The 27,967-nt window shown below is 39.0% G+C and overlaps 2 protein-coding genes across 3 annotated transcripts; one reads left to right on the forward strand and one right to left on the reverse strand.

The window, feature by feature from the left end:
- The first annotated feature begins 937 nt into the window (after window positions 1–937).
- Window positions 938–15,116, forward strand: rars2 (arginyl-tRNA synthetase 2, mitochondrial). 2 transcript variants are annotated; one of them, XM_023285029.3, is made up of 20 exons: window positions 938–1,075; window positions 1,199–1,272; window positions 1,358–1,460; window positions 4,016–4,099; window positions 4,188–4,288; window positions 4,372–4,427; window positions 5,118–5,201; window positions 5,278–5,354; window positions 6,209–6,367; window positions 6,504–6,610; window positions 8,441–8,536; window positions 8,733–8,793; window positions 9,118–9,194; window positions 10,063–10,187; window positions 11,168–11,235; window positions 11,363–11,472; window positions 12,572–12,667; window positions 12,781–12,855; window positions 13,013–13,076; window positions 14,917–15,116. In XM_023285029.3, exons 1-20 carry the CDS (start codon window positions 1,040–1,042, stop codon window positions 15,001–15,003), a joined length of 1,740 nt encoding a protein of 579 aa, XP_023140797.2. In that variant the 5' UTR covers window positions 938–1,039; the 3' UTR covers window positions 15,004–15,116. The 2 variants fall into 2 exon arrangements, with proteins under 2 accessions (XP_023140797.2, XP_054871902.1); XM_055015927.1 differs by lacking the exon at window positions 938–1,075 and having other exon boundaries at window positions 1,252–1,272; window positions 1,362–1,460.
- Window positions 15,117–15,187: 71 nt separating this feature from the next.
- Window positions 15,188–27,958, reverse strand: slc35a1 (solute carrier family 35 member A1). The gene is made up of 8 exons (XM_023285031.3): window positions 27,779–27,958; window positions 27,309–27,489; window positions 23,045–23,204; window positions 17,618–17,770; window positions 17,405–17,471; window positions 17,014–17,190; window positions 16,803–16,937; window positions 15,188–16,190 (listed from the first exon to the last, which is right to left on the reverse strand). The coding sequence occupies exons 1-8, from the start codon at window positions 27,786–27,788 to the stop codon at window positions 16,057–16,059; spliced, it is 1,017 nt and encodes a 338-aa protein (XP_023140799.1). The 5' UTR covers window positions 27,789–27,958; the 3' UTR covers window positions 15,188–16,056.
- Window positions 27,959–27,967: the final 9 nt, after the last annotated feature.

A 27,967-nucleotide genomic window follows, 5' to 3' on the forward strand; every position in this document is an offset into this window, starting at 1 on the left:
AAGCACTTGAAAAAAATGGGAAAGAAAACCTTACCTTATTTTTGAACTATCTTGTTGTATCATGACAATAATATGATGGGACTGATCACTTTTAATCACAGTCTTTTTGATGAGTGCAAGAAAAAAATCACCAAGGTTGTGTTGTCTTTCTTTTTATGCAAGAACTGAAATTATTTAAGTTTTGTTCAGACATCACTACCCTTTATTTATTTGAAATTCCAGGTACACTAAGGTCATACTTTCAGATTTAGAATTAGATTTAGATTCTTTATTGTCATTGCACAAGCATACAACAAAATTTAATTGCACCATGCACCATAAATATATTTTAGTAGAAAAATACTAAAACGCGGGAAATTTAAAGTAGAAATACATTTTTAAAAAGAGATAATAAATAGCACATATTTCACACACTCTCACACAGACACTATACGCATTTACTGTTCACTGCACTCACACTGCCATGGTATGAATTGAAGTCGTTTCATTATTTCACATTTGTGTCTCTAGTAAAGTGCTGTAAGGTAAAGTTATTGTAGATGAATGTGTTGAATTTTCAGTATGTTGTTCAGGATAGTGATAATAAAATTACAAAAGTGTGGCTATGCTTAATGTTATTCTAAGTACACAAATCAGAGCAGAAGTCAGAGAAATCAAAGAACCGCAGTTCAGTAAGTTCTAAGCGGCTTTGCAGAGTATTTGAGCATGAAACCCACAAAAATAATAATGATTCATGTTTTAAACCTTAACTCTGATAGATGCTGATTGAATCATGACATTTAACATTATGGTAAAAATAGTTAAGATGCCAGTGGCTATTAGTTGATTAAGTGACTTTCGGGAGCAGCCGAGGATAAAATCGAACAAACCTTTTTCATTCGCAGTCGCTGGTCGGGAACGAAAGCTCTGATTGGACGAGCGGACAGGAAATGACGTTGAAAAGAGGAAGTACAGCAGTCATGGTAGTGTGAACGGTATAGGACAGATATACGTATCTTTTAAAGTTTTACGTTGTGCTTTCTTTTTGTAATTAGGAAACATGGCTTGTTTCTTTAGAAGAAGAATTGCGGCAAAGGTAAATAGGCTGAAAGTCCTTCATAGGACACAACACTGTGCTACTGCTAACATGTCTTGACCCTGCAGCCAGTGAGCAGTCTGGGAACAAATGAAATGTTCATCTTGTGTTTTTAATGTTTAGCTGGGTAAGACGCTGCGGCACTCTGAGGAGGTCTTTATACCAGCTGTGACAGCAGTTCCAGTGATGAAGAAACAGTTAAGTGTGTGGGAATCACATGGGTGTAACATCTGAGGCTGTCCTCTGCAGTTTGCTGAAGCTTCCTGCTCTTGTGCTCCTCAGGCAGACTGCTGACTTCAAACTGTCAATAAGCACGTTGCGAGTCAATGGGATTTTACCATCCAGTGGGGACATTCAGCTGCAGACAGAAAACTTGGCCTGTACGGTAGGATTAGTCTTGCATCAAGTATGGACAGTGACTCCTAAAGCAAATCTAATCAGCTCAAACTTTCTTTTGGCTGGAGGTAAAATCACATACATCATCCAACAGTCTTCCCCTCTCTTTAATCTATTGGACATGTGCGTTATTGGTTTAGGTCCCTCAACTTCAGTTCAGGAAGTTTTTTATGCTTAACAAAATACAAAAACATACACCAATCAGCCTCAACATTATGACAACTGACAGGTGAATTCAGATTCAGAAAACTTTTTTGGCAATTAAAAAAGTGAATAACATCGATCATCTTGTTATAATGCAGTGTTCTGCTGGGAAACCTTGAGTCCTGACATTCATGTGGATGTTACTAGAATGATCTTAAGCTATTTTAAATTTTAAAAAGTTCAAATCAAAGGAAAAACTGAATTGCATACTAAGATAAAATTATGCTGTAAGTAAATCATAATCAAAGATCAACATTGGCTGCTGTTAATTTCAATTGTTACTGTGTAACTAATCTCTGTACAGTATCGTTTTATATTACTTTAGGATTGTGCTTGATACGCTTGATTTGTGCTGCATAAATAAACCATTACGTCAGCACAATATTTCATAGTATTTTTTTGCCTAAAATGTTTGATATAATTTCATTGATTTGTGCTTAAAATAAGATAGAATTCATTTGATTGATGTCATCTTATATTACATGGGATGTATTTTAGTCAGGAAGGATATATTCTGTGCTAGGCTTTTTCAGCCCCCAAGGTTTAACGTGTCCCAGGCCAGAGTATACCTGGGTTTAATCTGACCTGTTACACCGGGTTCCACACTCTCCAGATCCAAATTTTATTGAGCATCTGTGGGATGAGCCAGGATAAGCTTGAACTAGGTAGGTCCCACACTACAACCCACGGGACCCACAGAATTCATTGTCACCATCCTGGTGCCACAGGACATCCCCAGAAGTCCTGTGTCCATGCCCCTCTGGGTAAGAGGAGTTTTAGCAGCATAAAGGGGACCAACACAATATTAAGCAGGTGGTCATAATGTTATGCCTGATTGGTGTAGATACAGCATGCAAATGATCTGCTTTTCTGAAAAATAAAAATTATTATTCCTATTTTTGCAGTCCTAAAAGAGTTCAATTTAGCCAACTGGCAACCAGAAAAATTGCAGCTGTTCAACTGGTGACAAATTCTTAAGCACTTTAAAGGACAATGATCAGATAGTGTTTTTTTTGCCAGTGACTGTAACCATACTGAGAAAGACAAGAACAGGCTGTTGACATTTTGGATGCTAGCCAGGCACTTGACTGTCCTCGGTACGATGGACAGTCTGCCCCATGATGCTCTTAAAGTACGTGATCGACAACATGATCCAGTCCCCCAAAATGTCCTTCAGGTAGAATGGGACAACATTCCACAAGCCAGCAGCCTCATTAACTCTAACCCTTCTTTTGAAGTGCAATTTCTCTCTTTATCTGACCATTATCATTTCCAATATAGTGCACACTTGGTTATTTCATGATATGCTTTCTGCTGTAGAGATTTCATGTATTGGAACAACAAATAATTACTCTCCTGTGTTAAAAAGACCTGATAGAAGTCGATAAAATATTACATGGTTTATTCATAATGTAGTCCAGTATATTTAAACCATACTGTGCTGCCAGCTCTACGGAAACCTGCGGTGGGAAAACTTGACTGTTTTCTTCAGAGGCCTGCCCTCTACCACATCCAACATCTTTGAGATTCATTTCATTTCATTTGTTTTAATTTTTTGGATGGGACAGTGTATATAAATGAACGTACAATTTCACAAGTTTACACAAGGTTGCAGTAAATAGGCTGGACTTAGCACAATGCTCATTTCCATCCATTGTCCCAAACATAAAAGAAAAACATACAGGGTTACAGACGTATAAAAACAATACAGAGAAACAAAGATAGTGATGATAAATGAATTCTGGATGGGTTAAATTTACCCTAAAGTGCTGTTATTTGTGCTTTCTAGGCAGAGCCTGTTGTAAAGTGCTTATAGTTAAAGTGATTGTTTTTCAAGTGCCTGATTTTCTCAGTGTGCACAAATTTAATTGTTAATGAGCCATGTCTTATACTGTCTCTTAAAACTGACAAAGGTGGAGCTTTCTCGATAGCTGTAGGTAAAGTTTTCCAGTTTGTGCAACCTTTATAGATAAGGCATTCTATGCACAGGAGGACTTTCTAAATTTTACTTCACAATCACCCCGAGTGGCTGACCCTGTATTAGTAATCCCATGTCTCTTGTTGCTAAAATCGCCAGGGTTGGTGGTACCACTGACTGTGAAAGAGGCCTAACTGTCTGCATTAAAAGCCATTACAGAGCCATATTAATGTATGTTTTTTCAGATTTTCAGTACACAATGTGGAATCAAATCTCTAAAATATTTACTTCACTAAAAACATATAATGGCTATAAGACAAAATACACACAAGAAAGTGGTAAACTGAATATTTACTATGTAATTGGTCACATGTTTTGCGTATGTAGTAAATACTTGTAAGCTCTGTTTTTCTATTTTTCAGCTGAAGCAGGACAGTGTGGTGGAAGAGATCTCTGCTGGACGAGGAGTGATCAACTTTAAAGTTAATCGCAAATTTCTTGCCCAGGTTTGTGAGTATGTACTTTCACATTGACAGAGAAAAATCTTACATGCCTCCACTGTGAGCATTTATCTCTCTGCCTTATCTGTTCTAGAAATTGTTGGAGCCATTTGGAAAAGGGGAGGATGACAAATTTGGGTTAAACAGTGAACTTTTTCTTTCTCTCAAGAGAGGAACAACATTAGTGGAATATAGGTGATTAGTTTTTCTTCTTTAACACTACACACATTTCCCCTTTATGTGTATTTTAACTGAGTTAATGTGTTTGCATGTTGCAGCTCTCCAAATATTGCCAAAAAATTTCATGCTGGACACTTGCGATCTACAGTTATTGGTGAGTTTGGGCTAAAGTTTATTTACTCAAACTAATGCAGCAATACTTATTCTGATCAATATGCACGCGAGCTTCATTGTGAACTAGAGCCTGACCAATAAATCTGGTAAGGTTTGTAGATCAGTGCTGGATACAGAAATGTCTATAGAAACAATTTATTTTTTCCAGCCGGAATATGTACATTTAATGGTCGCAAAATGTGTTTTTTGTGAAGGAAATTAACATCGGATATATATACTACCATTCAACAGTTTGGGGTCATTTAGAAATGTCCTTATTTTTGAAAGAAAAGCTGTTTTTTTCAATGAAGATAACATTAAATGAATCAGAAATACAGTCTAGACATTGTCAATGTGGTAAATGACTATTCTAGCTGGAAATGGCTGATTTTTAATGCAGTATCTACATTAGGGGTACAGAGGAACATTTCCAGCAAGCATCACTCCTGTGTTCTAATGCTACATTGTGTTAGCTAATGATGTTCAAAGGCTAACTGATGATTAGAAAACCCTTGTGCATTTATGTTTGCCACATAAATAAAAGTGTGAGTTTTTAGGGAAAACATGAAATTGTCTGGGTGTCCCTAAACTTTTGAACGATAGTGTATAATACTTGGATTTGTTAAAAATCAATGAATATCTGCATTGTAAACTGAAAATTTGCTCTAACAAATATAAACAACATCTCCAGGTAACTTCATTGCTAATCTAAAGCAATCCCTCGGAAACAATGTTATTCGAATGAACTATCTTGGGGACTGGGGCATGCAGTTTGGTGAGTATGTTGCAGAATGCATTCAACAGGTGAGTGAGTTTTATTGGCAAACCCAGTAACCTAGCTTGGATTTCAGGTTTGCTAGGAGCGGGGTTTGGCCAGTTTGGATGTCTGGAAAAACTGAAACAGAATCCTTTACAGCATTTGTTTGAGGTGAGTTTCCATGTGTGGAGGAAGTAAGACAGCCTCTCAGCGGCTCTCTAGTCATCGTGGGGTCTGTCATTGAGTTAGTTGAATGAGAATGTAAATTGATGACGTTAATTGTTTGCTGAAACATTTGGCCAGTAATTTTTATTTTTTATGTGCTATGCGTATATGCTATTAGAAATCTGACAGACTGATTGTGTTCCTTTTGTCGTCTTGCCATTTCTTCTTAACCGACAACTTGGTTAAGGATGTTTTTACCTTGACATTTTTCGACTGCGTCTGCAGTCTTCCTCAGAGTGTCATCTGACGTGTGATGACATCTTTTTTTTTTTTTTTTTTTTGGAAGTTATTTTTTTGGCCTTTTGTTGGCTTTATTTGATAGGCACAGTCGAGAGGTAGACAGAAAATTAGGAAAAGGAATAGGGGGAAGACATGCAATTAAGGGCCATAAGCTGGAATTGAACTCAGGCCACTGCGTTCATTGATCATTTGCTCAACCAGTTGAGCTGTTTGGGCACCCAGTGATGTGTCTTTTTATCAGGTGACCAGCCTGACAGCTCTGTAAGAATCTGTCAGGCTGGTCCTGCCCCCCCTGCCGTCCGATGGTCTCTAGAGGATGGAAGCTCAAGTGTGTTAGAAGATGTAAGCCCCCTCGTCCTGGGTTCATGGAATTGTCGGCCTGCTTTCTGATCTCAATGGCCTCTTTTATCCACTGTTTATATCTGTAGACCTCCGACGTTATGATTCTGCCCTTGTCTCAGTCGATTCATGTCAAGGTAAAAACATCCTTAACTAAGTAACTTCTAAAAAGAAGTGCAAATCTAATATAAATCTGACAGTTTAGTGTTTCTGTCTTGCAGGTTTACGTTCAAGTGAACAAGGAAGCAGAGCACAGTGAGGATATAAAGCAGGCTGCCAGAGAGTTCTTTAGACAGCTGGAGCAGCACGAGAGCCAGGCTGTGTCGTTATGGAAACAGTTCAGAGAGATCACAGTGAGAGAGTATCAGCGTGTTTATCAGGTACAAACTGTTAGACAGCTTGGTCAGAACTTAAAAATCTTAATTACAAACTTGATGATAGAGATGAAAATATCAGTAGAATTATGGCAGCTGAATGTCATAAAGCTTGGCTGACATTCATTTTAAATCGTTACAGCGGTTGGGCATTCACTTCGATGTTTACTCTGGGGAGTCCTTTCATCAAGATCAAGCCCAGGAGGTGCTGCAGCAGCTGCAGAGCCGAGGCCTGTTGAAAACCTCTGAGTATGTGGCAGCCATGGATCAGTAACTGGTTCAACACACACCAAGAAAATGTGTAAAGACCGGTAGATCAGTCAGATACATGCAGCTTAGTTTTCCTACCAAGGCGTAAACAGTATGGAGAGAGATTTTAACAAACTAGGAATTTTATTTGCATTTGAAAAGGCGAAAGTTGGCCTTAAGCAAGTTAAGCAGGACTCTTAAACCTGCGGTGACTTATTTTTTGTTGAGTAGTCGTGAATCCAACGTTGGTTATTCCTTGTGAAAGTACGTCAGTTGACAAAATGATTTCCTTTTTAGAGGCGTCTCCAGTGTCCATTTAACTCTGTTTCTGGTCTGTACCAACTCCTGAAGGAAATATTTTTCTCTTCAGCGGTTAAATGCTCCACCAGTCGGCCAGCCAACTGTACCTGTTTGCTGTCTGGATGTGGAATTACATGTGTCTGATCTGCAGTTAGTGGCTTCACTCATCTTAAGAGTGTTTATTGTTCACATACGTATTGCCTGTTCTCCATCTGCTATCACCAGCTAATTTGGCCACTTTATATTTTTTTCTACAAGTGCTAAGTGCATATGTAAGAGAATAAAACGATAAGACAGTTTAGTGTGTACAGCATATCACAAATGTTATTGTATTGATATATTGCAAAATTATTTTATATTAGTCTGCTGACTCACATTATTAGGGCCTGAGCACCAACGGTGATGTAATGCGTGTTTTTTTTCTTATACTTTCTTCTTTGGACGAAAGAAATTAATTTTGTAGCTGTAAAAATACTAGAAAACCGTGAAAATTTGCACCCACATCAGGACCGGCAAAAAAAAAAAAAAAAAAAAAAAAAAAAAAAATGTAAGGGAAATACGCACGCATGTGGCAAAACGACTCATTAGCGCCCCCTGCAATATTATGTAAATTCAACCCCTGAACCACTTGTCACCTACAGCTATGAAATTTGCTACACATCTGTCACACATCAGCACACACAAAAAAGCCTGTTGCACAAATACCCAAAACCCAACTGGAAGTTGGCCATTCAGATTCAGAAAACTTTATTTGGCCCCAGGGGGCCAATTAAAAAGGCATGTAGAGCAGGCAGTGCAACAATGACATAATAAAGAAATAAGGATAAATATATATACAAATCTAGTAATATAAGAATAAAAATTTAAAAAAAGACAAAAAACACAACTTGGTAACTAACATAATTTGAATTATGTGTCATATTTTGGACGATCTTGGACCAATTTTTACACATTTTCAAAGGCGATAAACTCAAAGAGTGTAACCCTTACAGAACTCAAATTTGGCCAGGATGTACACCAGCCATGGGTGATCAAAAGCTATCAAAACGCTCCCAAAAGTCTGAGGGAAATGGAGGCTGGCGGAATTTCGACATTTCACCATAAATCAAGAAATGCTGGCCTGTACATGCTCCAATCTGCCTCAAACTTTACATGTGTTCAGATTTCAGCTCTGATGACTTACATAGACCAATAAACAGTCACAGTGACAGCGCTACCTGGTGGACAGTTTTGATAATTTGCCAACAACAACGGCACAAGCCAAAATGCACTCTCAGTAGCAGCGCCACCTGGTGGACAATACTTAGATTTGATAACCAGCAAGGATGCGAGGAACTGATCAACGCTGCTTGCAGCTTTCATTTTAATTTTATGTATTAATTTTTTTTGTAAAAATGTTCATGCCATGTTTTAAAGAAAGTTTTTATAATTGCAGTTGAAATTGATGGATAATAGATTCATAATTAATGCACCAGCAGCAGAGCCTGAGCCTGCATGGACAAGAGTTTATGGGGATGTTTGTATTGACAGAAAGGGGACAGGTGTTGTGGATCTGTCTCTGGATGGAGACATGAGCAACGTCTGTACAGTACTCCGCAGTGATGGCACAACTCTCTACATCACCAGGTCAGTACCAGTGGGAATGAAATCCACAGTTCAGAAGCTTAAACCAGTGTCAAGAAAGTTTTTAGTGCACAGAATCAGTATTCACTGAAATTTTATTTTTATTTTTCTTGAAACTTATGCACTGGAAATACTGCTCTTGACAGTCACTTCTGGTTGTCAGTGTGTTATTGTACTAATAACAACTTGTGTGTTTCAGAGATATCGCTGCAGCTATTAACCGAAAGGAAATGTACAATTTTGATGAAATGATTTATGTGGTAAGGTACACACAAGTTGTCTTTATTTACCTGTTTATCTGTTACTTTGCTGTAATTAAGTGTATTTGAGTCACAGGTGAGGAGTAGATAATAGAATCGAATGGTGAAGAAACCAGTCTGTCAAACATTGTGATTAACATTTTGATAGTCAAACAGAAATGCAAATCATTCAATGTGTTTCACTGTGAGCCGGGTTCCTTCCCTCAGTCTCTGCTGTTATGTGACAGTAGAGCCACTTAAAAAAAGTTTTTTAAAAAAGCTCACTACCTTTTACATCTGGTCCATACCTGTTTATTGACTCTGAATTTTTTTTTCTTTATTCAGACCGACAAAAGTCAAGAGAATCACTTCTCCCAGTTATTCCAGATCCTGCTTTCGATGGGACATTCTTGGGCTCAAAGGTAACTGGAAAAATGAATGTACAACACAACATTATACATGAAGCACAGACAGGTTGCATGGAAGCTGTTTATTGTTAATAGTGATGGTAATTCTCGACAAGAGAAATGTCTTTAATAAGATGGATTATTATTTTACATTGTCCATGTTTCCCCCAACACAGATGGCTTTTTTAAGTTAGAAACATTGTCTGTTCTGACAGTTTACTTTTGTCTTATGTTAAGTGTTGGTGATGCTGAAGGCAGTATTAAAATGTACCAATGAGGTACTTTGCATCAGTAGCCACGTTTTAGGCATTTAAGGACTTCTACTTCACATTTTAGAGGGAACTATTGTACTTTTTTAGTTTAGTTTAACAGTTATTTGGCAGCTGTAGTTACATTCCAGATTAAAATGTTTACATAAAAAGAAATTATGAAATGATAAGATAAATGTAGATACACTACCATTCAAAAGTTTGGTATCACCCAGACAATTTCATGTTTTCCCTAAAAACTCACACTTTTATTCATGTGATAACATAATTGCACAAGGGTTTTCTAATCATCAATTAGCCTTTCACAATTAGCTAACACAACAGGAACGATGGTTGCTGGAAATGTTCCTCTGCACCCCTATGTAGATATTCCATTAAAAATCAGCCGTTTCCACCTGGAACAGTCATTTACCACGTTAACAATGTCTAGACTGTATTTCTGATTCATTTAATATTATTTACATTGAAAAGACTGCTTTTCTTTCGATAATAAGGATATTTCTAAGTGACCCCAAACTTTTGAACGGTAGTGTATATCTAAACATCAAACTGTTGCAGTACAAATAATGTTTATCTACGTCCACCAGAGTGACCATCATAATTACTGGTTGCAGGTGTCGGCACGTGTCCTTCGGTCTGGTGCAGGGCATGAAGACCAGGACTGGAGAAGTGGTATTTTTGGAGGATGTGCTGGACGAAGCTCGGGCTAGGATGCTCCACAACATGAGCCAGTCAAGCAGTAAAGCACGTTGCGCATTAGTCAGTTATTTAGCAACAGAGAGCACATAGGATTCTGTGTCAGATATCCAGTTGCGAGAGTCTATGTACTAACATTTAAATCCATAATCATGCCTTTGTGGGCACAGCCATACTGTGACCCTCTAAGACTGCTAAACTTTAACATCAGTAAATCATCCCACTTGTTTCCCAGTTTTAGTTGGTGTGAATGATGCTGCTGTACAACTGACAGTTGGGTTGTGATTGCATGCACAACAGGAAGATGCTTCCATAGTAGCTTCTTTTACAATAGCGAGAGACGAGCTGAGTCCCAAACCCCATGTTCCAAAGTACATAGCATTTTAACATAGGAAAAGTGCTAAAACCAACTATAAGAAAACTAGTTCTTATGCATACTAATGCAATTTGCAAATGAAATGGAGAAGTTGCTCATAGCTGGAAGAAAGTCATCTGTGACTGGTGGTGATATGCCTCAGACAAATGTTTGTTAGTTAGCTCTGTCTTGTTCTGTTTTGTTGGAATCAGGATTCTAGAGTTACAGCTGAGTGATATGTTAAGGTGTAATTATTGTATCCTTCATTAGGAGGTTGATTTTTTGTGTACTGACTGCTACGACAGTTTACTCTAAAGATTAGTATAGTGCGTACAGCATTCTGATGTAGTAATGAACAGAGGCACACTGTCTTCATGTTGACACCATCAGCTCTCAGTAGTCTCATCCATACAGTAAAATTTTGAATAATGTATTTTTCTCTGACGCCAGGTTAAATTTAGGACTGCACTGCACATTTCTTCCTGAAACTGCTGTGGATACTCTAGCAACACGAACAAATGTGGGAATGCAAAAACCTAATGTGTTGCCAACATTACCCATCTCATTTCCCTTAAATTGCCTGATGACAGTAGGAAAAGTGGCTGTTGTAGGAATAATGAGGCTGTATTTGGGGACAAAGGTGATAAGAGCACTCTCTCTTTCCACAGCAACAAAAACCATGGACAATCCAGAGGACACAGCAGAGAAAGTAGGAATCAGTGCACTAATAATCCAGGTGAGTTACTCCAACTATAAAACAGTTTTCACTAAAACACCATTCAAATACCAGCTGTTTTACTTCGTAGTCTGTTTGCACAGTGTGGTGATTAGAACTGACTGCTCTACCAATGACATTGTTTCAGGACTTCAGAGGTCCCCTGCAGTCCGACTATAAGTTTGACTGGGACCAGATGCTGCAGGCTCAGGGTGACACGGGCGTCTTCCTGCAGTACACACATGCTCGACTCTGCAGGTCTGTATCTGTCAGCTGGAAAACAAACTCTAGATAGATAGAAATAGATAGATTCTTTATTGTCGTTGCATATTCTTATACAACGAAATTTCATTTGATAGTTCGCTTTGTTGCAACAGCATATAAAATAGTGCAAAACAAAGCAGGGTGTAAAGGTGTAAAGTGCAAATCCAGCTCAGGCTTACAACATGGCTTTTATAGCCCTGGAGAAAAAGCTGTTTTTAAGTCTTTCTGTCAGTGCCCTCATGACCCTGAGCCTCCCAGATGAGAGGGAATCAAAAAGACATTGACCGGGGTGTGTGTTGTCCAACCTGATCTTTTTGGCTCTGTTTCTCAGCCAGGCAGAGTATATTTCTTCCAGGAGTGGGAGAGGGACATCAATGATCCTTGATGCAGTCCTAGTGATCAGAAGAGAGGTTTTTCCTCTCTTCTGGGGCGGGCAGGTGGTGTTGAGGATGGTGTTTGAGGAGATGAGGTCTCCAATTCTGACGTGCTGTGGTCTGTTAGAGAGGAAGTCCTTAATACAGCTACAGAGGTGGTAGTCCAGGCCCAGTGACAGCAGCTTGTCGGCCAGCTTGCCTGGGTTGACAAGCATTAAAGGTCGAGCTGAAGTCGACGAACAGCGTCCTCAAATAGGTGTTGAGGTTCTCCAGCTGTGTCATGGCATTGTGGAGCAGGAGTGAGATGGTATCCTCAGTACACCTATTGGTTTTATAGGCAAACTGGTACTGGTCCTTCTAGTACTGCTATGGTCATTTTGATGTGATTGTGCAATTTTTTGGAGTACAATTCTGTTTCAGTAGAGCTGTGACAGATGTGTTTTTTTTCCTAAACATTATTCTTTTGATAATAGTTTAGCTGACAAAATGACTGAAAATTCACTAAACTGTACTCAGATGTCTTGTTCCAGCCAAATTCCAAAACCAAAGATTTGCAGTCTAGTGAACATTTTGCAGGGATTTTATCACCACTAAAACGTAGAACTGCATATGGATTAAAGAATGTGTAGTTGTGCCTTCCTTAAACAAGGAGGCAAAAAAGCCAACAGTAATTATGAAGGAGGCAATTCATGTGTTATTTTATCATGCTGTTACTGCAGTTTAATTAAGAGGAATGAAGGTGTAGAGGCAGCTACATTTGACCCATCCCTTCTACATGAGCAGACAAGTGTCTCCATTCTGCAGCATCTCCTTCGGTAAGCAAGCACTTATTAAACTGATACGTGTTAACAAACATGAGACTAGCTGTCATATCTGCCACTGTCAATATTTGCTCAACCTTTACCAAATGTTCTCCGTGTGTTTATAGTTACGATGAGGTGTTATATCAGTCGGCCCAGGATCTGCAACCCAAACACCTCATCAACTTTTTACTGAAACTGTGGTAAGGAACAGGATCTTACTTTTGTTTCGCCACTCAATATTTACTTGATTCTTTACAGCCCAGTAAAGCCCATAAAGCCCATAAAGTTTCTGTTTATTGATGTGATAGTAATATGCGTACCTGGATATTCATGTTCTTTGTTTCCTTTGCTTTGCAGCCACCTAATAGCTTCAGCACACAGAGAGCTACCAGTTAAAGGAAGCCCACAGGATGTTGCACAGGTGAAAGGAAAAACATATGCAAATATCTACAGTTTTATTTTTAAATGTGCCTACATGTATCATTAGACAATCAGGGAGTTTCTTATCCCTCTGAACGCATTCTAAATAAACCTTTTTTTCCAAATACATTTGTGCCCACAGTCAGACTGCAATGACTTAAAATTTTTTTACATCATGACGTACTTTATTATTCCGATTTTTCTGTCTGGTCTGACTGTAAAGGGACAGATACTTGTCCATACACAGTAAATTACCCACAGCAGTGATCAGTTGGTTTACAGAGGCAGATGGGAGAACCAGCACAGAAGCTGAGCAGTGAGCTGCTATGGTTGGAATATTTGCACCACTTTACCTTGCCATCAGATAACCCTACCCACCGGGGAACTGAGCCAATTATGTCACTGTCTTCAGAACTACCGGACTGTTATTCTACCTAACACAAACAATTGAGGCAGAAATAGACGAGTGAATCCCGTTTTCTGCAAGGTGAAATGACTGTTTTTGTCAACTGAGTCTAGTGGCTTTAAAGAAAACAATATAAAAGCTTCATCCGCATGAGGGAGGGCTCTCTGATGGCAAGGTGAAGTGGTGAAAACATTCAAAATAATCAGGGGTTGAATTTGAATTTTGTGAGGAGGTGGAGCTTGGCCACTGAGGTCCAGGGTCACAGACCAGAGAGAAGATGTACAGACCACTCCTTCAGTGAAGAGTAGTTCCAGTGAAAGCTGTACACAGTCTGTACTGTAGATGTGGATTGTCTGGATTAACTGTCTCTGGAAAAGACAGTTGTCAATGTAGCTTTTTTCATGTAAGTTCGTAATGTTGTGCCACAAACTAAATTTTATTTACGTCCATTGTATTGATGAAATATAATAATTCTAATTGCTGCTGATTGCTAGAAGTTCCACACAGATTTCATTGGATTTACACAATGACAAATAAAAGCAGCTACCTACTTAATTACTTCTCTTAGTAATTTGGATGTTAAATGCATTTGAAGAAAAATGTTCACCTCGTTAAGCATCAAGTCCCAAAGGACAGCAACACAAAATCCTAAACATACATGCCTCTGCCCAAATACACTGCAGTAGCAGACCGTTTATTGTTATTACTATGTGCATTTTATTCGCAGTTCAGGAAATACTGACATCCATATAGTGTGTAAAAATAGCTGTGCATTGATCCACCTAAAGTATATACAGTGTCTTACAAATCAGGTATAAACTCAACCGTTTTCTCTATTAGACTTTTTAAATTTAAAAACAAATAGGACTAAAATTTGTTTAGTTGCTGACCCTTGCCATAGCAGTACACTTAGCTTCCATGGAGATTCTCCTGTCTGCTTCTCCAAACGGGTGTGCCACAATACACTGACTACAGATAAGTGCCTGATAAAACCACACTTGAAAATGTAACTGTCCCCTTAAATATACAGTAACAGCCAGAAGCTTTATAGCAAGAAAGCAATCAGATTTAATGATGCAGCTGCTTAGTGTTCAAACTAACAAGCTGGAGTTAGCAAGTTACATCAAATTACATACAGAATGGTGCTTCTTTACTTATCTTCAGACATGCAAACATATCACACCTTCACACCAGCTAATGTTTTCATTTTGTAGTTGTTAATCCATGGCTACGTTTTTACAGTCTAAGGCTTTGCTAACAATGCTGTTAAAAGTTTTGCAATTTGAATGTGCCACTACAGAATGTGACATACAAATACAAAATCCTACTCTTTCAAATGATGTGAAACTACTGATTGCCTAATTTCACAAACTTTTTACAACAAATGTAACTTCAGTGCAAATGTAAAGTGTTCTCCTTTGCTAAATGTCAACAGGCAAGGCTACGACTGTTCAGTGGAGCGCGCTCAGTCCTGGCCAATGGAATGAGGATCCTGGGTATCGCACCAGTTGCTAAAATGTGAAATTCTAACAGTGCTAATGCTTTATCAGTGTTATTTCCCAGTTGCAGGCACCATACTGTGGTTAATTTGTACTTACAATTTCAAAATAAAATCATCTTCTTTAATAGATTTCAGATGATATGAGTCCAACGTTCATTGGTAGGATTGGGTATGTTCTGAAACACCACTCAGAAATACAAGCAGCTCCTTTTACCATATTTCTGTTCAGTTTTAATAGACAATGTTTATACAATGAAACAGAACTGGTACAAAAGACACAAGACACTGGAGAGATGGCATTATAAACATAATCCCACATGCAGTCATCATTCTTTCAAATGTCGTCTCCTGTGAGTTGGGCACATACAGAATTAGCATTATATGATTTGGACCAAAGACACATTTTCACAGTTGCAAAAAAAAAAAAAAAATTTAAAAAAAATTACTGATTGGGAAAAAAACCCTCCATGGTAAGGAGTTGTGGTAATTATACGCCCCCTATGGCAAATATACAGAGGCTTCAAAATAAGAGTAACAAAGTCCTGTCACTGCTTATTTCTCCGGTATGTCTCAAGTTCAATTTAAGGCCTCCTTCGATTGCTTCAGATTATTTACAGACTTTACAAGCTACTAGCTATAAGGGCCAGTTTGAAAAAATTGTTTGTCATATCAACTGAAAGATTGTTTGAATCTGGCATTAAAATCATCAAGACTTCTTCAAATTATATGGAAGTTCAAAGTACTGTCACCAGTCTTATGTGGGTAGAGGTAGGAGCTGGCCTACATTAAAGGTGGAATCTCTGGAGAAAGATTGATATTTAGATCACGTATTTAAATAGTTGGCATGTGCCAGATCCAAAATCCCTCACTCTACTGGTGTCCATGTCTCAATAGCTTAGAATACTCTGCCTTTAAAGAAGAAGAGAAGCTGTGATCTGTGTGATGAACAGAACACTGAGCAACTTCATGTTCTTCAGTAAAATACCAGGAATTGCTCCCCAGTGCTCACACAGTACATGTACTCTTAGCTCGTCAGAAAACTGGACTCCCGTCTGATCTGGCCAAGTCAGAGACTCACACAGTGATTAGTTTCTGTTTGGATTCCCTGTCTGTGTCTTGGCGGCCCACTTTGGATGTGTCTTGCTTTGGAAGTCCATACAGGTAGATTGAAATGCATACGAGGAGGGCTCCAGAGGAAAATGTGATGGCTGCACAAGAGGGCAAAAAGGCAAAGTCAGGCATTTCTAATATTTTTTAAAAAAGGAGTAAAATGATCATGTTTGATAAAAGTTTGCAAGTAAACATTCTTTTGAAGGAAAACATTATGAAGTGAACTGATAAAGTTGCTACAACAGAACGTGTGGGCCTCTGTTCCAGCTGGACTGATGTTTGCAGTGAACAAGTCGCTCCATGTAGATCAGCTATGAGGATTATTCTCATAGCAGACCACTGTGAATATTGGTAACGTCACTGGTTATTTACTGTGGAAGACTGCAGCTTCCCTGCTGTGTTCAATAGTTTGGATTTTTTTCAGGCCAATCTGTGAAGAGTATTTTTAAATGAAAAAAATATTTTTCACTGTTTATCATAAAGTGACCCGTTGTTTGCTTTATCGGTTCTTCAAATTCTTAATTAAACCAAGACAACTTTGCTACGAAAATGAAGTAACAGTGGTTAAAAACCGCTTTATCAGTATATGGAATGACAAATTATCGATTGTTCAAGTAGCCGACTAAGAGATGCAAGTCCTGCTGCAGACCCTGCAAGAATTTCTTTCTCAGTTATCACACAAACAATATGGCAGTGAGAAAGCAACTTACTTATCTGTAGTCCAAACAAGATGACAGACGCCACTGTTGAAAGAACAATAGCAGCTGCAGCAGAGAAGCCCTTCATAATATTGTCGGTATACTTCACCACCACTGATGTGTACAGACCACCTACACTGGCCAAGACTAGAAGTACAGAGAGAGCAATGTTAACCAAAATGTGAAATAAAATGGAAAAGAATCTCAGGTTTTGTATACTTACATACAACAAAGCACACCCAGGGTGTATAACCGAAGAAGAAGCCTTTCTCCAGCACCTTCTCTCCATCGGTCACGTAAACACCAATCAGGGTGACCACAATGCCGGACAGGTACATTTGAATGTTTCTCACCCACAGAGATGTGTCTGAGCTCTTCAACACCTTCTCAAAGTATACACCTCAATAAGAAAGTATAAACAAAACTGTTAGGTGCAAAAAATAGTCACAAAATATGTAAAGTAAGTCTGCTTCAGACAATTTGTGCTGAGAAGAGATGTCATTTGGTATATGTATCATGGGTGATTGCACTGAAAAGTGTTGCTTTAGTCGAGGGTTTGTTTAGTTAATGAAAGCATTTGCAGTCATTAATACAGAATCCAATGCCAATTTTACCTGCAAATCCAGAGCAAAGCACAGCAATAGCGATGGCAACGAACCCAACAAAGGGATTCTGCTCAATCTGGAAATAAAGGAAGTAAGTTAGTTACTGGACAGATGGTAAATACACCCTGTAGCCTGAGCAGATACAGGTAATAAAATACCAAACTCCTGACAGTAAAATTCACAGTACTTAATGGTTTACTGAATAACTCCTCCCATCCCTACCTGAACTTTAGTGGCCTCTGCAGGCTTCCACTGAACAAGTGTGACGCCTCCACAGAGCATGAAGACAGAGAACCACTGCAGCCAGCCAAGAGAGCGGTTCAGCATGAGGACTGTACACAAGGCTGTGCATGGGATCTTCAGCTGATAAGTCACCTAAGTTAAAAATAAAAAACTTATCAAAGGGTTCTTTTTAGCAACAACCTGCCTAATGCTGATAAAGCAATCAAAATTCAGAAGCTGAAACCCTTCAGGACCATAATTCAGTACTCTGTTGAAGGTGCTTTGGTAGTATTCTAGCTGAATTACAGCTTCTTGGTTAAGTGTCTTTCAGCTTTGCACACCCGGATTTGGGCAGTTTATCACACTCTTCCTGACAGATTCTCTAAGACTCAGTCAGCTTGGATGGGAAGTGTCTGAAGTGCAGTTTTAAGGTATCTCCACAGAAGTTATGACACACTCTCTTGTCTCTCTCATTTGCTTTGAGTCATTGTCATGTCAGGCTGAAAGTTGAACTCTCCCTTGATTTAGGTTGCATGCACTCTATTGCAGGTTTTCTTCAAGGATCTCTATATTTGGCTACATTCACCGTTTCCTTAGGGACCAATGTCCCCGTCTGCTGCTGAGGAACATCACTGTACAGCTTTGCTGTAGGGACTGTAATAAACAGATGATGAACAATGCCTTATGTTTACCAGACACAGTGCTTAGAGTTCCGCACAAAGATTTAAGTTTTTGTCTCAAGAACACAGATAATATCTTTCCTTGTGCTTTCACAGTCTTTGTATCAGACTACAAACTTCAAATGAAATTCATACATCTTTTACTTAAAGGTGCTTCGAAAAACACCGGCTGATTGCTGAGGTGCTGCTGAGATGGTCATCCTTCCAGCAAGTTCTCTAATCTGTGCTGAGGACCTCTGAAGCTCTAGAGGAGGTGACTGGTAGGTGTGGTGACTACCCTGACCAAAGTCCTTCTTGCCCTATTACTCAGTTACCAACTAAAGGAAGAGCCCGGGTGTTTTCCCACTTCTTCCATTTCAAAATGATCTTTCACTTCACAAATGCTCTTCGGAATGCTCAAAGACACCTGAGAAAAGCAAACTAGGTTCAGTTTGCCACAGGAGAACTTCAGTCAAGTTCTAGACACATCTCAAGCCTATTAAAAGCAAACAGGTTACACCTGACCACAGTCTGGAGTCCCAGCAAAGGTCTTGAATACTTACAAAAAAAAAAAAAGATAATTTAGTTGAGGATTTTGAATAAATTTAAAACATTTTTAAAAACAACTTCTCACTTTTTCATGATAAATGGCTAAGAGTGGAATTTTTTTTCCATGTAAAATGAATCCCACAACATAATAAAATAAAAAGGGTCTGAATTTGTTCTAATGCAAATGGGTATGTGCTAAAATTGGAATATCATTAAGCAAAAAGTTCTAGTATCTCAAATGTCAAAATGTATTTTGTTTCAGAATGATTTTTTGAAAAATCATGAAATTGTTCAAGACAGAAAGGTCAAACGGGAAAATATTCACTGTTTAATGAACTAAATGAATATTAATGTACGTGAATATTGCTAACATTACATCCATCCATTATCTATACACCGCTTAATCCTTATTAGGGTCGCGGGAGGCTAGAGTCTATCCCAGCTGTATTAGGGCAAAGGCAGGGGACACCCAAAGTATCACAAGGCTACATATAAAGACAAACAATCACAATCGCATTCACACCTACGGACAAAATGTTAGAGTTACCAAATAACCTCAGCATGTCTTTGGACTGTGGGAGGAAGCTGGAGTACCCGGAAAAAACCCACGCATGCACAGGGAGAACATGCAAACTTCGTGCAAAAAGATCCCAGGAAGGCCGGGACTTGAACCAGGGATCTTCGCAAGGCGAAAGTGCTAACCACCAAGCCACTGTACAGCCTGCTAACATTACAACACAGTAAAAAAAATCTAAACATTTAAGTGATTCAATTGGTAAGACTTTAAGCTGTCACCCTCATCAACACAGCCAGATCTCACAGACATCAGCCATGAAACCCTTCAATGACAAATTTTGCAATGCTCATGTCCAAACCTTACATTAGCACAAGCATGACAGTAATTGCTATATGATTTTGTGTTTACTATTCCTGTCGCTATCAGCGTGAATTTAGCAAAGATTGTATTAACGTGCTATTTGACAGAATACATCCAAATTGCTTATTATTCTCTACATATTTCTGCAGTGGAAACAACAGTCCTAAAAGACAACAGCTAAACAGCTGTATGTATTAAAGCTGCCATATTTAGCTGATTTAAAGAAACAAGAAATACATTTTTAAAAACAATTTTGAAAATGATCTACTGTGGTTCGATCATGACAATATTGTTTCGTTGCAGGTCTGGCTTTCTTTTGTGTTACTGATGACAATTATTGTATTACATATTATGATCTGTATTGTACACTAGCATGCTTTCCGGAACCTGCGCCTCTGAAAGTGGCTGCAAAGTCTGGTGTCTCTTAACTGTTTTAAATTTTTGCTGTATTTTTTTCATATTTTTTTTGTGTTTTGTTGGCTGCTGATGGAAGTTTCTGCTGGGAGAAGAGTTCATTCAAGAGGGGAGCTTTTTTCATTGAGACAGAACAACTCTGGACAGCAACATCTAATTCCAGTGGACATCTTGAGGTGTTTTCGTGGTTGCCGTGCTGGTGCAAAGGTGAAGGCTAGGAAATGGAGACATAAGCCCTTTCTTCGATCAGTCATCATGGGAAACGTCAACTTTCTGCCAAACAAAAGTGACGAGCTGGAGACATTGGTGTAGACTGACAAAATATACTGTGAACGCAGTCTCCTGTGTTTTACTGAAACCTGGCTGAATCAAAACAACCCAGACTCAACTGTGGATCTACCTGGCTTCACCCTCATAAGGTTAGACAGAGATGCTAAAGCTAGTGGCAAGAAGAAAGGAGGGGGTCTGGCTTTATTTGTTAACCAGAGATGGTGTAACTCCTCATATATAACTGTTAAGGAGAAATTTTGTTGTCCAGATATTGAACTGTTGGCAGTTGCCCTACGGCCATATTATGTTCCAAGGGAGTTCAGTCATATCATAACAATACTTGTATACATCCCACCCAAGGCAACTGACTTGGTTCCGTGTGATGTTTTGCATGATACTGTTGCTAGGATACAGACTCAACATCCTGAGGCACTTGTAATAATATCAGGAGATTTCAATCATGTCAGCCTCTCCTCTCACCTGACTGGATGTACACAGTTTGTTAACTGCCCTACCAGAGAAAATAAAACCCTAGACCTGCTGTATGCCAATGTCAAAGAAGCTTACAGAGCTGCTGCCTTACCACCACTGGGCAGGTCACATCATAATTTGGTTTATCTGCAGACTTGTTACAAACCTTGTGTGCTGAGACAGCCTGCAACTAAAGTCAAAATCAGAAGATGGACTCCTCAAGCTACTGAAGCTCTAAAGAACTGCTTTGAATCAACAGACTGGAATGTGCTTCTGGAAACACAATAAAACAAGCTTTTAGAGACGGTGACAAAGAACGGTTCAAAGAAGTGCAACATGAGTTGAAGAGGAGAGTGAAGATGGCAAAGCTAGAATACAAAAAGAAGATAGGAATTTTCAACACAGCAACATTCGTGATGTGTGGAGAGGAATCAGTACCATCTCTGGACATAACAATAAAAAGGGAGCCAATAGTGGGTGATGTAGAAAGAGCTGATGAACTCAACCTGTTCTTCAACAGATTTGACACTGTGGACACACCTACTTCCACTGCTCCTCCTCCTCCTTCTTCTCCTCAACAACATATGGAAATCCCCACTATAGCTCCTTCTTCTCCTCCACCATCTCCTACATGTCTCCACAGCTGCAGCTACTTCCCTTCTAGCACCTGTACCCTTCTCTGTCACAGAGAAAGGGGTGATGTTGGAGCTTGGGAGACTTTGCTCTGGGAAGACAGCTGGCCCAGATGGTGTATGTCCAAGGCTGCTTAAAGACTGTGCTGCACAACTGTGTCAACCTCTCCACAGGATCTTCAACCTGAGTCTACAGCTGGGGCGGTTGCCTGCTCTATGGAAAACATCCTGTATTGTACCGGTACCAAAAATCAAATGTCCGGCTGAACTAAATGACTACAGACCTATTGCCCTTACCTCACACATCATGAAAACTCTGGAGCGGCTGATTCTACGCCTACTGAGGCTTGAGGTCAAAGACAAACTCGATTCCCTGCAGTTTGCATACAAAGAACACATTGGAGTGGATGATGCCATCCTCTTCATCCTTCACCGTGCCCTGTCTCATCTGGAGGAACCTGGAGTTTATGTGAGAATCATGTTCTTTGATTTTTCAAACGCATTCAACTCCATCCAACCCACCATACTCAAAGACAAGTTCACAGAGATGGGAGTGGATCCTTCCTGTGTTTCTTGGATCACAGATTACCTGACAGGAAGGTCACGGTTTGTCAGGTTGGGGAACTGTGTTTCTGGGACATTAATGAGCAGTACTGGGGCTCCACAAGGAACAGTCCTGGCTCCATTCCTGTTCACGCTGTATACATCTGACTTCAAATACAGCACTGAGTCTTGCCACATTCAGAAATACTCTGATGACACTGCTATCGTGGCATGTATCAGAAATGGACATGAAGCTGAAAACAGGGATCTGATAAGTGCCTTCAGTGACTGGAGTCACAAAAACTGCCTGCTACTCAATGCCTCAAAGACAAAGGAAATGATCATCGATTTCCGCAGATCCAAACCCCCTTTTCAGCCAGTGAACATTTGTGGCGTGGACATCGGTGGTGACACTGTATAAATATTTAGGTGTCCACCTTGATAATAAGTTAGACTGGTCTAAAAATGTAGACTTCATCTACAAAAAAGGCCAGAGCTGACTTTTTTGCCTCAGAAGACTTCGATCATTAGACATCTGCAGTAAGATGCTGCAGATGTTTTATCAATCTGCGGTAGTAAGTGTTCTGTTTTATGCTGCAGTCTGCTGGGGAGGCAGTATAAAAAACAAGGATGCAAGGCGTCTGAACAAACTGATTAAAAAAGCTGACTCTGTGGTTGGAATCATTGAACACATTGGAGGATGAGGTGGAGAAACAGGCCGTTAGAAAGATGGAGGCCATTCGGACAAACCTGGATCATCCACTTCACATCTACCTCAGGAACAACAAAACATCGGTGGACGGCTCCTATCCCTGCGCTGCAGGACTGAAAGATTCAGAAAATCTTTCTTGCCATCAGCAATTAGACTATTTAATTCAAAAGTAAATAGATGAGACCAGACAATTGAATTTCCCTTCGGGGATTAATAAAGTCATTGTATTAACTTTTGTGGTAAGCATGCTAGTGTACCTACAATTGAACAACAACAAAAAAAGCAGGATTCAAGTCGTACCTGATAAACTGCTGCATCGAGGTTACTTAGAGCGACAAAGGCCATGTTATTCTGAACTGCATACACTATTGAGGGCACACTCAGCTTCAGCAGTTCTTTGGGACTGAAGAAGACATGTTCCTGTATGGCATTCTTGAGTCTGGGAAGACTTCCTGTTTCTCTGTGTAGGTAAACATAAAAACAGAGTGATGAAGAAAAAAATGTCGATACAGAAAAGTCATTAATTCCACTTAGAACAGACAGCCTTCACCCAGATTCACTGCATTGCTTTTCTGAACGGACTAAGGGACTGTTTTGTGGCTCTTGATGACCTTGGTTTGCTGCACTTCAACTCCAGCTATGGGTCAGAGGAGGACAATGAATTCTGGGTGGAGATTTCAGACTGTCATTTTCACAAATGCATGAATGTTTCAAATTTCCTGGCTTACTAAATTCTCACCTCCTGACGCATGAAGGGTGGAGCTGATGTGGTACAAAACAACAGTCTTGGGTTGCACAGAAATTCCTTTCTCAATCAATTAACGTTCAGGCAAATATAACAAAATAATCACATAATTCATGTTGTAGAAGCAACACTTTCTACAGCTCAAGTGTATTCACTCAGGAGAAATCTAAAAATGGGTAGTTTAAGGCAGCAGCATCCTTTAATGTGGAGTTAGGGGGTAAAATCAAAACCGCCCACGTGGCAGTTTGGTTGACGTCATGCTCCTGCTTTAAGCTCACAAGTATTGTCAAATACATATTTCTAAAGCACGATAAATGGCAGATATGATCGAGACACAATAAAACACTTTCTGGTGGAGCAACATAGTACAATTAAAATTAAAAGCTTGGACATGAGACAAAGGGATTTTTTTCAAGGCAGCGTCATCAGTTTTTAGAAACTCCAAAGCCGCGTTTTAAGTGTTGTAGAGCAAGGCTAAACAAAGAAACCCTCATTTTAACAATAATAATCTGCAGTCCTACATTTAGCAAGATAAATGCAAAAAGATGGTAATACAAATTCTTTAAAGAATGTTTTGAGAGAGTCTAATTTTGGGGAGAGTGTTAGGTTCTGTTACTGCCCAGTCTCTTGGAAGTAACTGAATTACCACTCTTGAATACTCTGCATGTGGTAAAGCACAGATGACTGCAGCAGTATCTGACATTTTTGGATTATATGACGCATAAGGCAGATCTGACCCCAGCGAGGCCACTTTCAGTCTTTATGCTGGTAGCTTTTGACAAGAATGTTTACTTTTTCCTTTGCCTCTGTCATCTTTTGCATATTTTGCCTTTAATGAATCAATTTTTAACATTTTTTGAGTACAATTTTATTGCTGTGTATATTTTTTACTTTGCAGAGAACTTTCCTCTAAAATGTGAAGGAATTTACGTGTACAGGAGCTGTTATGCAATTAAAATCTGAATATTCTAAAGTCAGTACCATCTCCTACTCCTCCTTCCTCTCAATGGTTATATCCCTATAACTATACCTTGCCTAATATGTAGGTCTGAATTATACTGTAAAAAAAGTCTAAAAATTAGGTTCTCCATTAATATTTTGGCCTAAAAAAGTTTGAAAATTTTGATAAAAGGAAATCGTATTTCCCAAAAGCCCAAGGTGATTTCTTCATGTTCTTTTTTTGTCCAACCCACAGTCCAAACCTTAAAGACAATGAGTTTGCTGTCACAAAAATGAGAGTACCTAATCCTCCCAATTTTCAAACTTAAAAAAAATGTTCTTTTTATATTTTTGCAAAAATGTTTTTGTCTAAATAATTAATCGGCTATCAAAAAAATTGCTGAAAAATTATTTCAGTTTTATAAATGCGTGATGATCTTAAGAGACCATTCTGGCATCCAGCAGCTCAAAGACATTCTTCTTAACTCTAGTAATCCACACTGCAGAGCAATAAGTCAACTGCCAACTGAAAATTTATCAGCAACTATTCTGAAAATGACCTGTTTAAAGACACCATCATGCTTATCTGGGACAGGTAGTGTAACAGGCTCAATTACAGAGGAGGTGTAAAATCCGCAAATGCACTCAGTAATGCCAAAGCATTATTACAAAGCATCTAGATTAACATCAGAGTCATAACCGACCAAGTGAAGCTGTAGCAGCAGAATGCCAGTATATACCAAACTGTGCAAGAAGGAAAGTGATTGTTAATACATTTAACTTTATGGGTCATTCCAGAATTGGAGGACATTTGACATCCCACCCATCAAATTTCAAATAACCCACATACAAAATACTAAAACATGCAGTTGTGCAAATTTACATGTCCTGAGACCAAATCTAAAAGAACTAGGAGAAAAGGAGAAAAGACAAAAGAATGTCTGAAAATGTTTTTAAAATACCAAGTAAGTTTGAAGTTCCCCCTAAAATGCCATTTTTCTCTTGTCCCACCCCTCTGATGACCAAATTAAATCTAAAATAAAACAGTTAAAATGAAATTTAAATCTCCTTTTTTGGCATTATCTTTTTCATCAATGTCTCTTGTAACCGTGGTAACATTTTCTTAATCAACATACTATTTTAAATAATAACTATCATGCATGGAATGTGTGTCCAACAACGTGTTATCATAACCTTTTAGCTGGTAGAAGAAGAAAACAGTGAATCACATGATATGCTGGAAAAAAACATCATCAAACAGTTTTACAAAAGAATGGGTAGAGCAAAGCTATGTCCTCTCTTCTATTTTTCTGATTTTCATAACATTGTCAGCCTTAATTGAATGTCTCACTCTACCTCATACACCCCTGTTTAGTGCTGGGTGATATGGAAAAATATCATATATCACGATATGGATTATTTTATATCACGATAACGATATATATCACGATATACCACAATAAAGTTTGTTTTCAGTTATTTTCTGAAAAGTTTGACAAAAATTTCGAATATTCGGTCCCGATGGTGGTATGCGGATATTGATTTTGAGATCGGAATATTCCCCCCACCCCCCGACCCCCGTCGGGCGTTACAAACCGAGCCGAAAATTCAGCTCTTTCCTTCGTTAGCTCACCGCCTCTGGCCTCACGGACCGAACCGAATATTCGGGTCGTCCGTCCGTCCGTCCACCCCCCGGACGTTACGAAGCGGACCGAACATTCGTCATTAATAGGGCCCGAATATCCGGAGCCCAGAAACTGCTATTTGGGCCAGCCCTACCTGTTGCGCGTCCATCGTTCAGCACTCATGATTTCAGTAACATAAAGCATGTTGCAAACCCGTGTGACAATCAAAGAATGTAAAGCAGCGTCATGTCGCAAAAACCACAAGACGGAGTTCCTTTGCGAAAAATCTCTTTTTTATTCTTCTTCATTTTCACTTATATAAACTTAGAGTATGCATAGTGACAAGAAAACACTAATACAATCGTCGCAGGCTATTTAATGATATATTTGCTGTAATAATTGATAAAATTAGGTTAGAAACGATAGAAACGATAGAAATGGCACGATAGACACTTTTCTATCGTTCTCACGATATGTATCGTCATATCACCCAGCACTACCCCTGTTATGTATGTTCTCAGGATAAGACAAATTCTTTGAACTTTTTTCCATCAGTAAGTTTGTCCTCTTGGTCAGCAGTAACAGTTAGCTAAATATCTAGCTTCTACTCCTGAGAAAAAGCTAACATTAGCATGGATTAGTAACCATGTTACTGTGATTAGAGTATGGTTAGCAAATAACAAATAAAACATGGAATAAAAATGGTACCACTGATGTGTAAGCTGAGCTAATCAAGCTTTTGATAGTTTATTGCCTATTATTGATGAAAATGTATCAGAAAATTGTAAAAGAAAAGGTTTATTTTTCAAAAACTTTGAAGCTCAAATGTCCTCCAATTCTGGAATGACCCTTACATATTTCTGTAATTACTGTATTGTTTGTTTTCTCATACAGTCTTATAGTTTGACTTAATCTGCTACACTGTCTATACCATAGTAAAGTCCTTTTCTTTAAGTTATTTTTTGGGACAGCTGTTTAGATAAGATTACTACTGGCTAAGACAATGGTTGGCAATAATTAAAACAATTATTGCCAGCCAATAATAAACTGCTGCTTATAGCAGCAATTTATTATCCACGTGTTAACCACATCATCCTTCCCTGTGGTTATGATATCCTTCTATCTCTAGAGGATTATTATCTGACGGCTAAATATTTATAAATTTTGACTTCTATGTGACTGTAAAAACATGGCTTTTTTTTTTTTTTTTTTTTACTGTGGTATAACATAGCATGTGACGGTGACAGCCACTTACTTTGCCAGCATCCCCAGACTCAGTATTAGTTTAATGACCTCCGTGAGGCACACTGCAGTAGTGGAGAAGTACAGGTCACCTGATGAGATGGTCCTGGTGTACCGTAATGCCACAGTGTATGTAGCTGCCACCAGCGTCATTACTGTCAGGCAGTACAGCTTGAAGACCACACTCACGTTTTCTGAGGAGACAAACGGTGAAAATGTCTCAGCTTTCTTACCTCAAACCTTCATGTTAGTAGGGTTCAACGCTACGCTCACAACAGGGAACTTTAACATTAATTATTAGTTTTATTATTATTTCTGTGATAAAAGTAGCATTATAACTTCGCTAGCTGAACAATAATACGAATACGAACACACCAGCTATCAGTTCTTTAATGCGGCTGAGTTTCTTCCACTTAACGTTACTGTCGCTCTGGTAGCTAACGTTAGCATTCATGCTAGCTTGTGTCTAGAAGTGAAACTCACCGACGGCCATCGCTGCTTCGCTTCGTGTCCGTCTGTTTGTCAGAAAACTCACTTGTCCTGCTCACTTTGCATGCCATTAATACCAAAACATGAATCCAGTGTAGACCAGGGAATGCTGCCCTCCCGGCAGCACATCAACTACTTCGCCTGATTTGGAGTTTCCTCCCTGTAGTCAATACTTCCTGCATT

This window comes from Amphiprion ocellaris, chromosome 12, assembly GCF_022539595.1.
Source record: "Amphiprion ocellaris isolate individual 3 ecotype Okinawa chromosome 12, ASM2253959v1, whole genome shotgun sequence".
Classification (NCBI taxonomy): Eukaryota; Metazoa; Chordata; class Actinopteri; family Pomacentridae; genus Amphiprion; species Amphiprion ocellaris.